The 13,491-nt window shown below is 42.2% G+C and overlaps 1 protein-coding gene across 7 annotated transcripts in view; it reads right to left on the reverse strand.

Annotated features, from left to right (window-relative positions):
• Positions 1–13,491, reverse strand: part of Fat3 (FAT atypical cadherin 3) — a 582,840-nt gene that overhangs the window by 332,413 nt on the left and 236,936 nt on the right. For 6 of the 7 annotated variants that reach the window (XM_039080778.2, XM_039080781.2, XM_039080780.2 and 3 more), the window contains 1 exon segment: positions 1,096–1,410. In XM_039080778.2, the coding sequence (XP_038936706.1) occupies positions 1,096–1,410 (315 nt within the window). 7 annotated transcript variants of the gene reach the window in all.

Consider the following 13,491-nt stretch of genomic DNA (forward strand, 5'->3'; position numbering starts at 1 on the left):
CAAGTGCTGATTGGACACTTTTAAGAGCCCTGAAGTATGCTTAAAAATTCACTGACTGACTCAGAACTAGGCTTATAGAAAAACCCCTTCAAGTTTTGTTATGTGCCTTTCATTATGTGCGTATTGTCCATTGTACAGCTCTACTTTGACCAGTAAAGATGAATAATTGCCAATTCCATCACTGTTCCTGAGAAAGGCTGAGCCTGAGCACCAACCAAGCACAATGCTGACCAACATCAACGCACAGCACCATGAATTACATTCTTCTACATTTCAATTAATTAATTAATCCATCACATTATTACTGAGGACTTAAAGTCTCTGTTCAGGTCTAAAGGTTACACATCACAGGAAAGTCGTACCATGCCAAGGTCAATGCCACAAAGTCCACAAAACCATGGTCCAGTGCAACTTCTAGTCAGCCCCCAATCAGCCAAACTCCACATTTTCCTGAACAATGCAGTTCTGATGTGTACTGAACAAATTAAATTCTTACTATAACAGCTGGAAACCTCTTAAGCAAAAGGTAAGAAAATTAAATTTTGTCTATTTTTTTTTCAGTAAACATCCAGACACAGACATAGGGCGTTCTTTGGAACACTGACACCTCACTGATGGATAATATAGGGATATAAATCTGTGAGCTAATCTTAGCTTATCCAGTGCTAGCTCTAGAAAATCTTACAGTTAAGCCTTTAAGAGGTTCATTTATAGCAAGCTGGGAGTGAGGTTAAGCAGGAAAGAGGTAGAGACCTTACAATGCCAGCTTACATAAAGTACCTAGCACAGGCTAGCCATCCTGCTCCCAAGAAAGAGAGGAGGCAGCTGACCATGGCAGTGGTCCAGGACCATATTTTACAAAGAATGGGGAAACCTGAGACCTTCTGTGATGCCTCTGATTCTTACTAGGTCAATTCACCTCACTGATAGGTAAGATTAAAACACTACAAGTAGACAGGAAAAACATCCATCTTGTCAAAAACTATGCCCAGAAAAGAAGGTTCTGTTTTCTAGACAATATAAAACAGATAAACCAGCACAGTAGGACCATTCAGAATGGACAGCCAATTTCAAAGCACCCAAGTGTGCCCTTACCTGTTTTGATATTGATGGCGAAAAAGTTCTGTGGGTTTCCACTTGTAATCCTATAGGTCAGTTTTTCATTGGAACCAGAGTCGGGATCTTCAGCTTGAATCTGAATGACAGACACATCCTTCGGAGAATTCTCCATGACAACGGGATAATAGATGGGCTCTGAGGTCAGTGGGGCATTGTCGTTCACATCTTCTACTTCTATGTAGACCTCAATGGTGGAGTAAAGAGGGACCACGCCCCGGTCTGTGGCATACACTGTCAGCCAGTAGGACGCTGTTGTCTCTCGATCAAGAATGTCAGCAGCAGTGATGACTCCTAGGGAAGAAAAAAAACACAGAGCACATGATGGCTCAAGCAAAGGAAGGCAGTGAAGTGAGTCACCCAGAATTTCTGAGAGCAGCACAAATATTCTTGGCACATTAGAGAAGATTAACATATGCATAATATGAGATTAAATTGAGATGTCACTCTTTACATAAGGAAATGATTTTCCCCAGAACTCCACTGAATAGTTCTTTTATCGGTAAAACATAATTACACTCGATTTGAATTTCTTAGATAGACATGTATAATCCATATGTGCTTGTATGCATGTACGCATAGTCCCTCCACAAGCACATAGAATAGGTAAAGGAATGACGGTAGATGAAGACAATAGGCTGCACACACACACACACACACACACACACACACACACACACACACACAGAGAGAGAGAGAGAGAGAGAGACAGAGAGAGAGACAGAGAGACAGAGAGACAGAGACAGACAGAGAGAGGCAGAGAGAGACAGAGAGAGAGACAGAGAGACAGAGAGACAGACAGAGAGAGAGACAGAGAGAGACAGACAGAGAGAGAGACAGAGAGAGACAGAGAGACAGAGAGACAGAGAGAGACAGAGAGACAGCGAGAGACAGAGAGACAGAGAGAGACAGACAAAGAGAGACAGAGAGACAGAGAGAGACACAGAGAGAGACACACAGAGAGAGAGACAGACACACAGAGAGAGACAGAGAGAGAGAGAGAGAGAGAGAGAGAGAGAGAGAGAGAGAGATCCCAACCTGCGTCTGCATAAATGCTCTCCCCCTTTCCAGAGGCAACACTTAATATACATTTTCGCAAGGACTTCGGGCCAAATGGTAGGCCAAATGTAGACAAAATCCCAGTAAGACTGTAGATCATAGAGGATTAAAGGAATGGAGGGTTAGGCTTTTTTGTGGGACTGGTCCATGAAGTTTTTATAATAGTTTGAGGATTTAATGAGTCCTAGGAGCATCCTGAGTAATTTTGAAATGTCCTAAACTGGACTCTGATTTCCCATAAAGTCTCATCGTTGCTCACAACTCTTTCTCCAGGAAATTTCTGCAGCTTGGCTCCTGGGGTGATGGCTGCGGTATGATAGAAGAAAGCATAATTTCTTCTTTTTGTCATCTCTGTCTGTTACTTCTTTTCTACTTGACTCTTGTTTCAACTATGAAATAAGAAAGCCAGGAGAAAGCAGCTTAGGCAAACTTTTGCACTAAACGTAAAATGATTGTCCATGAGTCTTCTCAGAGTGGTTATGGGTTTATTTAGGGCCCTGAGTTAAGTCTTTGTGTGCTGATATGGCTTCTTCCCTGACTGCTGCAGAATAGCTGTGACATTTAATTTTCAGGAAAACAGTATGGTGCAGGCTTATACGTTTGCAGGTAAAACATTTTCCATTCTAACAGACAAAAAAACATTTGAAGGGTCTATTTCATTCCTATGATGAGTAGATAAAATAATTTGCTTGCAAATCAATTCAGCAGCACAGCAAATAGAGAGATTAGCTTGCAAGATGGGTCTTACTTTGACCCTTGACCCACTGTCTTTTTCATTCCTCCATCATTTTGTCTCTTGTGTAGATGTGATGTTGTGTGTGTGTGTGTGTGTGTATGTATCTCTCTCCCTCCCTCTCTCTCTCTGTGTGTGTATGTATCTCTCTCTCTCTCTCTCTCTCTCTCTCTCTCTCTCTCTCTCTGTGTGTGTGTGTGTGTGTGTGTGTACAACCTATTGTCAGGACAGGAGGTTGATGTTGTAGCCTTAGCTGCACAGTTACTTACCACCAAGAATTTGTCACAGTGCCAGAGGCAGGGATCAATGTGTGCATAAAACAAGATTAAATTGAGATGCCACTATTTATATAAGAAATGTATTTTTCAATAATAAAATTCATACTAACAAAATCAATATATTTCTCAATTCTTTTGTTAGAGATTTATTTATTTATTTTATGCATGTGAGTACACTGTCTCTGTCTGCAGACACACCAGAAGAGGGCATCGGATCCCATCACAGATGGTTGTGAGCCACCATGGAGTTGCTGGGAATTGAACTCAGGACCTCTGGAAGAGCAGTCAGTGCTTTCAACCGCTGAGCCACCTCTCCAGCCCATATTTCTCAATTCTTAAAATAATTTCTTGGGTGGAATTTGTGAGGTTAAAGCATGCATATTTGCATGTATGGGCTTGCATTACCCAAGTATACCAGGAAATGATTCACTGTTTTGTTTTGTTTTGAAGACAGACTCTCTCACGGGCCCGAGAATTTTCAGTTTAGCTGGACAGCAAGTCTCTAACGAATCTTTCTGGTTTACCCCAGTTCTGGAATTATAAGCACACATTCCGCTACCTATCATTTACACATAGGTATTAGTGAAGAGAGAAAAGCAGCCTACTAAGTTATGTGCATTGTTAAATGTGCCTGGCCTACTGCCTTCCAGAAAGCATGTATCAGGAATAGATGCTCTCAGGATGCTATCAGAAACCTTGATCTTTATGAGGTGAGCAGTAGCACTCTTAGCTAGGGAGCCATCTTGTCTGCCATTGAGTCACACCTTTCTCTCTTTTAATAATTTAACTCAGTGAAAAATATACCAGCTGTCGGTAAGACAAAGCATGATTGTCAGAGATGACGCTGATAGTTTTGTTACAGGTTACAAGGAGTTTAATTTTAATTAAGTCAAAGTGTGTCCACAGCACAACATCTTCAGGGTTGGAAATGATGGAGTTTTTAAATGAAATGTCAGAACATAACTTCTGGCTTTGGAGCTGAGAATGCGTTCATGTGATGTGCTCTCGGTATTAGCTGTACCTTCATCTAATTTCTAGACCGATTTACTCCAGGTCTGCAACTCTCTAACTCAGCAAAACAGGGTTTGGGTCAGCTAGCATGCAGCCTGGGAATTCCAGTTCTGCTTAGAAAAGCCTTTTCTCTTAAAAGAGTCCCTGGACTGAAATGAATTCAGTAGCTGCTCTGGGGTGGACTCCTGACCCCCAGATCGCAAAACCACCACCGTTACTCATTTGGGGAGAATTTTCTGTCTTTCCTATCAGATAGGAAAGCTGCAAGCAAAGCTATATCCTCTCCCATCTGAATTTCAGACTTAGAATCCCAGAAGGAGTAACAGCCCCAAGTAACTTCCCAATAAAAGAACAAAAGCAGACAGTCCACTGCCCTTTCCTCCGGAGAATGCCTTCCGACTTGCATAGTGCCTTGATGTTTACCAGGGTAACAGAGGTCCACCAAATAGTTGCAGACACTGTGCAGAAGCTACTTATGGAATAACTGGATTTATTCCCCAGGTCAAGCACATTCTAGGTGACGAGAGTGAGATGTGCTACAGCGCAAGATGGATCAGGTCTGAGTGTCGAGCTGCTCCCCTGGTTCACAGCCTGGGACATAAACAGCCCACCTATATCCGTCATGACATGCTTACTGAAGATTACCATGGGAAAATAGTCTCAAAACGTCTGTTTTCTCTCATTTATTCCTGTCACCAAATTGCTGGTTTTCTGTGGGCAATGATGGCGAATCACAGACAATGTCACACTTCTATGATCGGCTTTGATTGATAAGATCATAAGTAGTGCAGTACGCAAAGGCATTGGGTTATGTGAATAAGTGATAATGAACTTACCTTTCTTTACAATGGAAACAATGAACCCTTTGCCTCTCTATTTATTTATAACCAGATAGGCCAGGACGACAGCATAAAGAAGCCAAGTCCCCAGAGGAGAGTCTATAGTTTTCCTAATTGAGTTTCCCCAGTTTTCTTCATCTTTAGATGCCTTGGATTGTTTTCCAATTTTCATTTGAATTCCATCCCATTAAATGGCTATAACCTCTGACATCCCTCTGCCTTGCATTCTTCTGCTTCTAATTGAGATGAAATGTGCCCACTTGGGCTATGGACAGCGCCAGAGGCACTGAGGAGATCCAGATAAATGCAATGCTAGAGTATACTATGACAAAGAACAAAGGAGTTCTATGGTCCTATAGCAGAACTCTGTGGTGGCAGCTTGTATATTTGTTAAATACCTAGATGCTGACTTTGAATAGAAAGGGAAAAGGACAGGAGAGAAAAGAAGGCTATTTTAGTACTACTTTGTCACCATACTAACTTTTTAAATTACTTAAGATCACAAGCTATTTAAGTAACAATGCAGGGTAATGACAATTTTTTGAGCAAATGACTGAGATCTGTGAGCAAATCCTGCACTTGTAAGGCAGGTATGAAAAGTCACGTTGATTTTTCTCCCTTTATAATGACATTTATTCAGGAACTAACTATAACGCTAGCAAATAATACATATAAAAGGAGAAATTGATAGTTTATGATTTTTAAAAATGACCACGATACTGTCAAACTACAAGATCATAAGTAAACTACCCTAGCTTTGTGTTGGTATTCTGTCTGTACAGAGCCCTGGGAAATACAGCTAAAGGGTTCTGATCTTAGGGAGAGTCAATGCGTTTGTGGTATTGTAAGACACCTGGCATCCAAAAGGGGGGGAGAAAAGCTTGCTCAAAGGAGTAGGACAGCATGACTCTAGAGTTGGGGATCTTTACTCCACCTGTGTAGCTCTATGTTAAATATTGAGTATTCTTTAGCTAGCTAGAGTCACAGATAAATGAGGCAAGGTATCTAGAAATGAGGACTTAGGGTTCTTGTAGCTGCTGTTACATATACCTTCTTCATTGTGCTCACACTGTTCAGAAATAAACCTAGGTAAAGTCCAGGGAACTCCATAAGACTGGAAGGGAGAGGTCACGAGTGGGAAGGGGGACACTGACAGAGGATACATGGGTAATCCTGGAGTTTCAGAAGATGGCTGTGAACATAAGTCACATAAGAAATTGTGTGTTGTGTATGTGTGTGTGTGTGTGTGTGTGTGTGTGTGTGTGTGACTGTGTATGAGAAAGTATGTGAAGTGAGTGTGATTGCGTATGTGTATGTGTGAAAGAATGTATGTAGAGTGTGTGGGTGTGTATGTGTGTGAAGTGTGTGTGTGTGAGAAAGAGAGGGGATATGTATGTGCATAATTATATGTGGAAATACATGTACATATTTAAACCTCATGTACCTTTTATCTTGTTTTTTGAAATGGTCTGTTTCTCTGGGACCTGGATCTTCATGATTAGACTACAATTCCTGGCCAGCAATCTCCAGCATTCCTCTGGTTTCCATCTACCCAACATAAGAGTTACAACTATGTACCACCATGCTCTGAGGATGAGTCATCTCCCCAGCACATAACACAGGAGGCTGTTTGGGATGGGTTCAGACCAGCTGCCTGCTCCAAACTTTTTGAGTTCTCAGCAGCCATGGAAGCACTGTCCTGTCTTTCCAAGGAATAGGTTTATTCACAGCTTTAATAGTAGCTCTCCTCCATTAACTTGCTGGTGCTATGGCCCAGGGCCTATCAGACCTTGCCCATATTATTTGGTACAAATTCCACAGATACAGAGTGCCTGACAGATATTGTATATAGTATCCAACTATAAATAAGGCTCGAGTGAAAGTGTGCTGTTTTTATCTCCAGAGGCCCTGTGGCTCCTGACACACAGGGAGAAACTAGCTGAGAATTATCATCTTTTGTCATGGATACATTAACAGTGTCCGACATGTAGCTATAGGCTGTAAAGCCAAGGAACATATCTAGTTAGCCCAGGCGACCAGAGACAGGAAGAGCTGCTAAAAGCAAGGTTTAATTAAAATATTAGAAGGCCAGATACAAAAACCTCAGTTCCTCACTGCTTGACACAGGCTGTGCATCACCAACCAAACACAGCGGATGCAGACCTGTGAGTTCCCTGTACTACAGAGACACCCTAGAGAGTCCAGCGACACAAATAAGAAGCAAAACACCATGTTTGTTTGACCTGTGGCTCTCCAACATGCCTCTGTAGCATGGCCAAAGGCCATGATGAGAAAGGCATACAGATACCCAAGTCCTGACAAGATGACTCAAGACCCCTCACAAAAGAAGCACCAGTCGATGCTATTCTTTCCAGCTGTGTCCTAGCAGCCCAGTTGTACCTAGAAACATCTGGTCTGGATATGACCTAATCAGTTCAACAGCTTCTGGGTTCCTTAAAAGGAGGCAGCCATCTATGGAGATGGCCACCCTGGAAGCTCATCTTCTTCCGTTCAGCCTCGATCCTCCTAGGCACTACGTGTACAAGAAAACTTTCTGAATTCTCTTCCATTATCACGTTACAATTCACCTGGAGAAGCCTTCCCCTAACACGCACACAGGCACACAATCTCTTTCTCTCCAGTTCACACTCTTACAAAACCAATCCCCGAAAGGTATGTCCTCTTATTTTCCACAGTATTTATATTTACAGTTCTGTGCCATTAGCACACAATCCTGCAGCTTTCCTTTTGTCTGTCCGTGCATCAGTTCTTTAAAGGGAACAGTGTCTGACTCACTGTCTATGATCCCTGTGCCCGACACAAAGCACTGACAGTAAAAAGAACCATTCCTGAACCATTGCGTTCCCCATCAGCACTTTGCCAGAGACCACACCGGCGGGTAAAGAGAAGAGAACCTTGTCAGGAAAGCCATAAAACCTACTCAGAACACTTTTTATAGCAAGGATGGTGAGCAAGGGAGGCAAACGTGAAATATATTTATTAATAACAATTAACTTCAAAGACATGGCCGACACAGGATTTTCGAATCAGCCATAAAAATACTTTATTTTAATGACGAGGCTTAATTGCCCGTTTGTGTGCGTTCCTGCAGAGAAACAATATTAAACCCCTAACTAACAGTTGTTCACAACCAAATGCCTTATTTTCTGTTTCTGCTATCACACCGAAGTAGCAAGCACAGACCAGAGAGGTTTCAAAGTCTGGTTAAACAGTCAGGCAGGCACAGTGACAGCTGGGAACCATCCAAAACCGTAAGTGGGATAATATATAATGGTAATCCCGGAAATAAGTCTATGCCCCTTCCTCTGCCTTGGCTGCGCACTGACCTCCCAAGAAGCCTGGCTCCTCGGAGAATCTGTGCAGCTGGCTGGCTTGCACTCCGCTTCCCAACTTGTCTTTGGAAGGTGATGGGGATCCGACAGTCACAGTTGTTCTAAAATGAAAAACTACAATGATTTAGCCTCCATTACATAATAATTTACAACCCCCAGTGGACAAGCACAAGTCACTTAGGACTCCCATTTGGAACAGCACATCTCTCTGAGTTCAGATGACAGCAGTAATTCATTTGGATAATGTGATTCATGTACTGTCCCTCTCCTTCACTGTAACCTTTGCCACTCTGAGATGATGCCACATCAGGGTACCATCTCAAAGGAGACAGAAGCAAGTCCTTCTATGTCTATGAGAACTGAAACCAGCAGATGGACAGGGAGCCCTTTATTTTCACAGGAACAAAAACAACCAGTGCTCATGGATTTTAGTCATAATTAGTAGTAATCAGTACATAAGCTGGGGAATCCCTACACTGTGACAGTTTTATCTTAGTGTGTGAGTGAGTGAGTGTATGCATCGCTCTCTCTCTCTCTCTCTCTCTCTCTCTCTCTCTCTCTCTCTGTGTGTGTGTGTGTGTGTGTGTGTGTGTGTGTGTGTGTGTGTGTGTACCTGTGTCTGTATGTAGACATGAACTCAGGCCCTCATATTTGGAAGGCAAGCATTTTTATCACTAAGCCATCCCCCCAACTTGACTTGCAATTTAATAAATTAAACATGATAAAATGGAACATTAGAATGGCTGCATGTTATAACAATGAACTTTGCTTGATAAAATGCTTGTGTGAGCGAGGGAGAGGCAGGCTCTAGAAATGGTACAGTGAGCATGGTGCTTAAGGTCTACAATTTTTCTTTGTCCTTTGTTAGTGGTGTCCTCTATAGGAGTGACATCTCTGAAGATCACTTTCATTGTTTATAAGGTGAGGATGTCACCTTATAACAGCTACAGCTTTGAGAGCATGACACATTTAATCCACCTCTCACAGCAATGGTAAGCAAGACTGTATACTGTGCTCAGTGCTTAGCACCGTCTCCAGTCTGTAACAACACTGTATTAGTCACACTGGTGTTTACATGATTATTGTAAAATTATTACTGTTTTTGTAAGGCAATATACATAGTGTAACCATGCATTTTCCTAAAACCCAAGAATCAAATAGTACTTCTGACATCCTGTCGTCATGACTGAACAGAAGAGGTGGAAGCCTGCATCTGTCCATCACTATCCAAGGAGGCTTCTAAGGAACAAACTACCTCCTCCCTCAGCTTTGTCCCCAGCCCTAGAAACATCACAGTGTTTGTCAAACAAATTGACAGGCTGTCTCTCTACCCTGCATTTATGCACCGGGAGTCTTTCTGTTATTTGGCAATATGTTCTTGACTTGCTTTTGGTCTCTGTTTCTAAACTGCGGGCCATTCCAACTTATAATTAAGTCTTTCACAAAAGTAACCATTCTTCTCTGCAGTCTACCCCATGCTGATAGAGAACGAATGTGGTTACACTAAATAATTTTAAATCCTCAACCTATGAGAAATAGGTAGAATTATATACACATATGCACACACGTGTGTGTACATACACATATGACAGACACAATAAGGAGTTACTTTGTTCTCTCATTAAACTGAAAGCTTTCTGATTCTATGAGTGATGCCTCCTTTTCTTCTGAAGCTATCATGTGGGCCCAGAGGTCACCCTACTCATTTGGACTGAATGATTATTAATTTGCACATGTCAAAATTCACTGGTAGAACTGATGACAAGTCAAGAAGCAGGAGGAAGATAAAACACAGTGTGTCTGAAGTACAGGTTCAAAGGCAACAGCACGCTCATGTCACTTCCTTGAACTCAATCCATCATGGAGCTAACAGAAAATGGAAATCTATAATAAAAAGAGCTCAACGAAAAGTCCGAGGAGGGAGGGGGAGATACAGGAAGCAACTCCGTGTGTGCCTGTGTTCACATGCATAGATACAGTCCATGCGCAGCTGACTGTTGGATTCCTGAATGTTGCTAGGTTTCACACACGAGTACTGCCGTTTAATGGCATTAGGGCCCTGACTCTGCATCACTATTAACAGGCAACCTATTAAGGCTTTTCTATTTACAGCTTTCTACAAGCTTCATGATTTCCCAGTAGCATATTACCATTAATTGGTAAAGGGCACTCTAGGAAATCTACTCAAAGACAATAGCTCAGCCACAATTAAAAACAATTGCATTAGCTGACCTGGAGACAAAGCAAAGGGTGCTGGGAAATTCCCTGCAATATTTTACAACCCGAACTAATTAAAGATCACATCCCCCATACAGCCAGGGAGCAGACAGAAGGAATACCTTCAGCTGAAGACTTCCTAGTTTGATGGTTACTATAATGAATTTGGTCCCTGAGGTACCAGACAACAGAAAGCAGTTTCCATCTGAAAGTATCAGGATAAAAGTCTGGCTTCCCTCCATTCCAGGGTACATTTTCCTTGTGACCTATCTGTAGCACAGAACAGCCATCAGCCATTTTTTCTTCAACAACCACGGCTGGGGTGGGGAGGGCACATAAAGGGTGTGGGATGCTCTCCCTTTAACCTGTTAATTGTCTTCCACAGATTCAATGTTGACAAAGATTAAAAATAGCCTGTCATGATTGCCAGGCTAGAAGCTGGATGGCTTTCCTTTATTAACTTAGGAAAGCCGTCCCTCATCGAATGCAGGCAGTAGACTAAGAATGTTTTTTACCATGTGATTAAAGTATCTTTACCCAGGAAGCCCCAGGCACCTCAAGTTATTGCTCTAATGCCTGGAGGTAAATGAAGGTGGCACTTTCTTTTCTCCATCTCTAATAGGATTGTACATTCTGCTGCTGGCAAAACCGATTACACTATTACCCACTGCAAAAGCCTCATTTCTGAATGCTGATGTGTGTTCTGTCACATCTGGCTTGAAATAAAAAAACCTACGTTTTACTACTTTGTCCTGATAAGGGGGAAACTTCCTGGAAGTGTTTTCTGTGAGACCAGAATTGAGAAATATAAGGGAGAGTGTACATTAGGCCTTGTGTGTGTGTGAGCTGGCAGATGGCACTATTTTGTAACACGGGCACATTTCCTCCTTTGAAGTTCTCGTACAACCAGCCTGATCATATTTGTCAGCATTTTAGAACCGCAATGCTGTAATCAGTGCCGATGCATTCATCACTAACATAAATTCATTCTTAGAAGAAAAAATATCATATAGATAACACCATGTTAAATATGGACCTCACTGATCTCAAATTAAATTTCAGATTTCAACCCAAACTAATGTTTTCCAGTTTAATAGCAATATTTAGAAAATGATCTATAAAGGAAGAAGAGTTTAAGCAAGTTTGACTTTTCACTGTGAATGGCACTTTTTAATTCTGGTCAACAACATGCACAGGTCCTTTGTCTGCGGGCTGACGTAGACGGAATGTGACACAGAAGGACACCATTTTAGCCTATATTGTTTTGACTCCAGCTCAGCCCAAGTCTGAGTATCAGCAGTTGCCCCATGACACCTTCTGCGTGTGTGTTTCCCAAGTCTCAGGGCCTGTTTTAGGTTCTGTCAACGTTAGGCTATCACTTTCCTGAGAGAAGCCGCATGCTCCTTGAACAGTCGCCTCTAACACAAGACTGTCTGGATTTCTAGGTGATCCAGGGCCCAACTGAGTAAAGAATGGTCGCTTCTCAGGAGGCAACCCTACTTGACTTTTGTCCAGACGGACTCAAATGGACACAGGAAACAGCCAAAGCAAGGCCATATGCAGAGGAGGCATTGCTCTCTTTGTCTACAACTTGTTCCTATGCAACATCTCAAAGGAAGGTTGGACTTTGGAAGTAATGAAGTGGATAGAACTCAGGTCCCACCCAGGAACTGAATAAAGCTCTCAGGGTAACCCATACCACGTGGAGGTTTTCACTATTCCATTTCTGCCTTCAGTACACTTGGTCATTCCACCCTCTGCAATTCCAAGGCAATTTTCTGGGGCAAATTTCATGCACCACCAACACCAATTAACCATACTGTACATCAATTTCTATTTTAATATTCTGTCTCTATGCTGGTCTATAGTAACTGTCTCAGGCTGAATGGCACCAAACACTAGGCAGGGCACATATATTTTCTAAGAATATATAATATTCTTGCCAAAATAATAACATAAACAGAAAAATGCAATGTAGATGTTAAGAAAACAAACCACAGGGGTAAACATATGTAAAGTTTAGAATTCATTTTACAAGACACCCAGCGAGAGTGAATTAAATGGAAAACAATCAGTTCTTTGAGGGTGAAAGCAGATCTGTCCCCACACCCTCTCTGTGCCCACGGACTGCCCCTCATACCCAAGGTTGCCTCTAATCACAAGATTATAAGAGAGACAATCTCAGAAAAAGAACTCTCAGGTGTCTTGTAAGAAAGACTTCTCCAGAGCGGCCACAGTCGGGATTGGTTAATACAGGGACTGATGGACAGATTCTGACACTTTCATCTGTATTCTCTCAATAATTACCAGATGACATCATGTAATAAAATGTAGGGACACTCCTGGGTCAGGGCCTGACTCTGTTATTAAGTGATGGTGTGACCTCTAGCCAGCCAATACATTTCTCATGTCTGTTTCCTTCTTCTTATGATGCAGATGTAAACAGAAACAGGGCATCCAGTCTGCAGAGCACTAAGACAACTAGTGCTGAGAAACGTATGTAAAAGGTCTAGAAGGATGGATTTTCCTGTTGTATAAAATTCATCAAACAAAAATATTTTCCCATCAAAAGGTTTTTGGCAATGCACCTGTTGATAGTGTTTAAAACTGACAATTGTATGTTGACTTGTATCTATCAGGTTTCAAACCCAGACAAATGGGTGAGATGTGTATTTAACATATCAAAGCAGACCTGGTCACCAGGTCCTCCCCACAATCCCTCAGCCCTGCCTGTTAAGAAGCCTTCCTGGCTGGTATACCCCACCCCTACCTTAAACCTCTCCAGCACAGGGTGTTAGGTTACCATCTCTCTTTGGAATTTTGGGAATCCTGGCTGTAGCCCCTGGTTCTGCTCTCTCCTTTCCCTCTGCTCTCCCCACATGGCC

Source organism: Rattus norvegicus, chromosome 8 (genome assembly GCF_036323735.1).
Source record: "Rattus norvegicus strain BN/NHsdMcwi chromosome 8, GRCr8, whole genome shotgun sequence".
In the NCBI taxonomy this organism is placed as follows: Eukaryota; Metazoa; Chordata; class Mammalia; order Rodentia; family Muridae; genus Rattus; species Rattus norvegicus.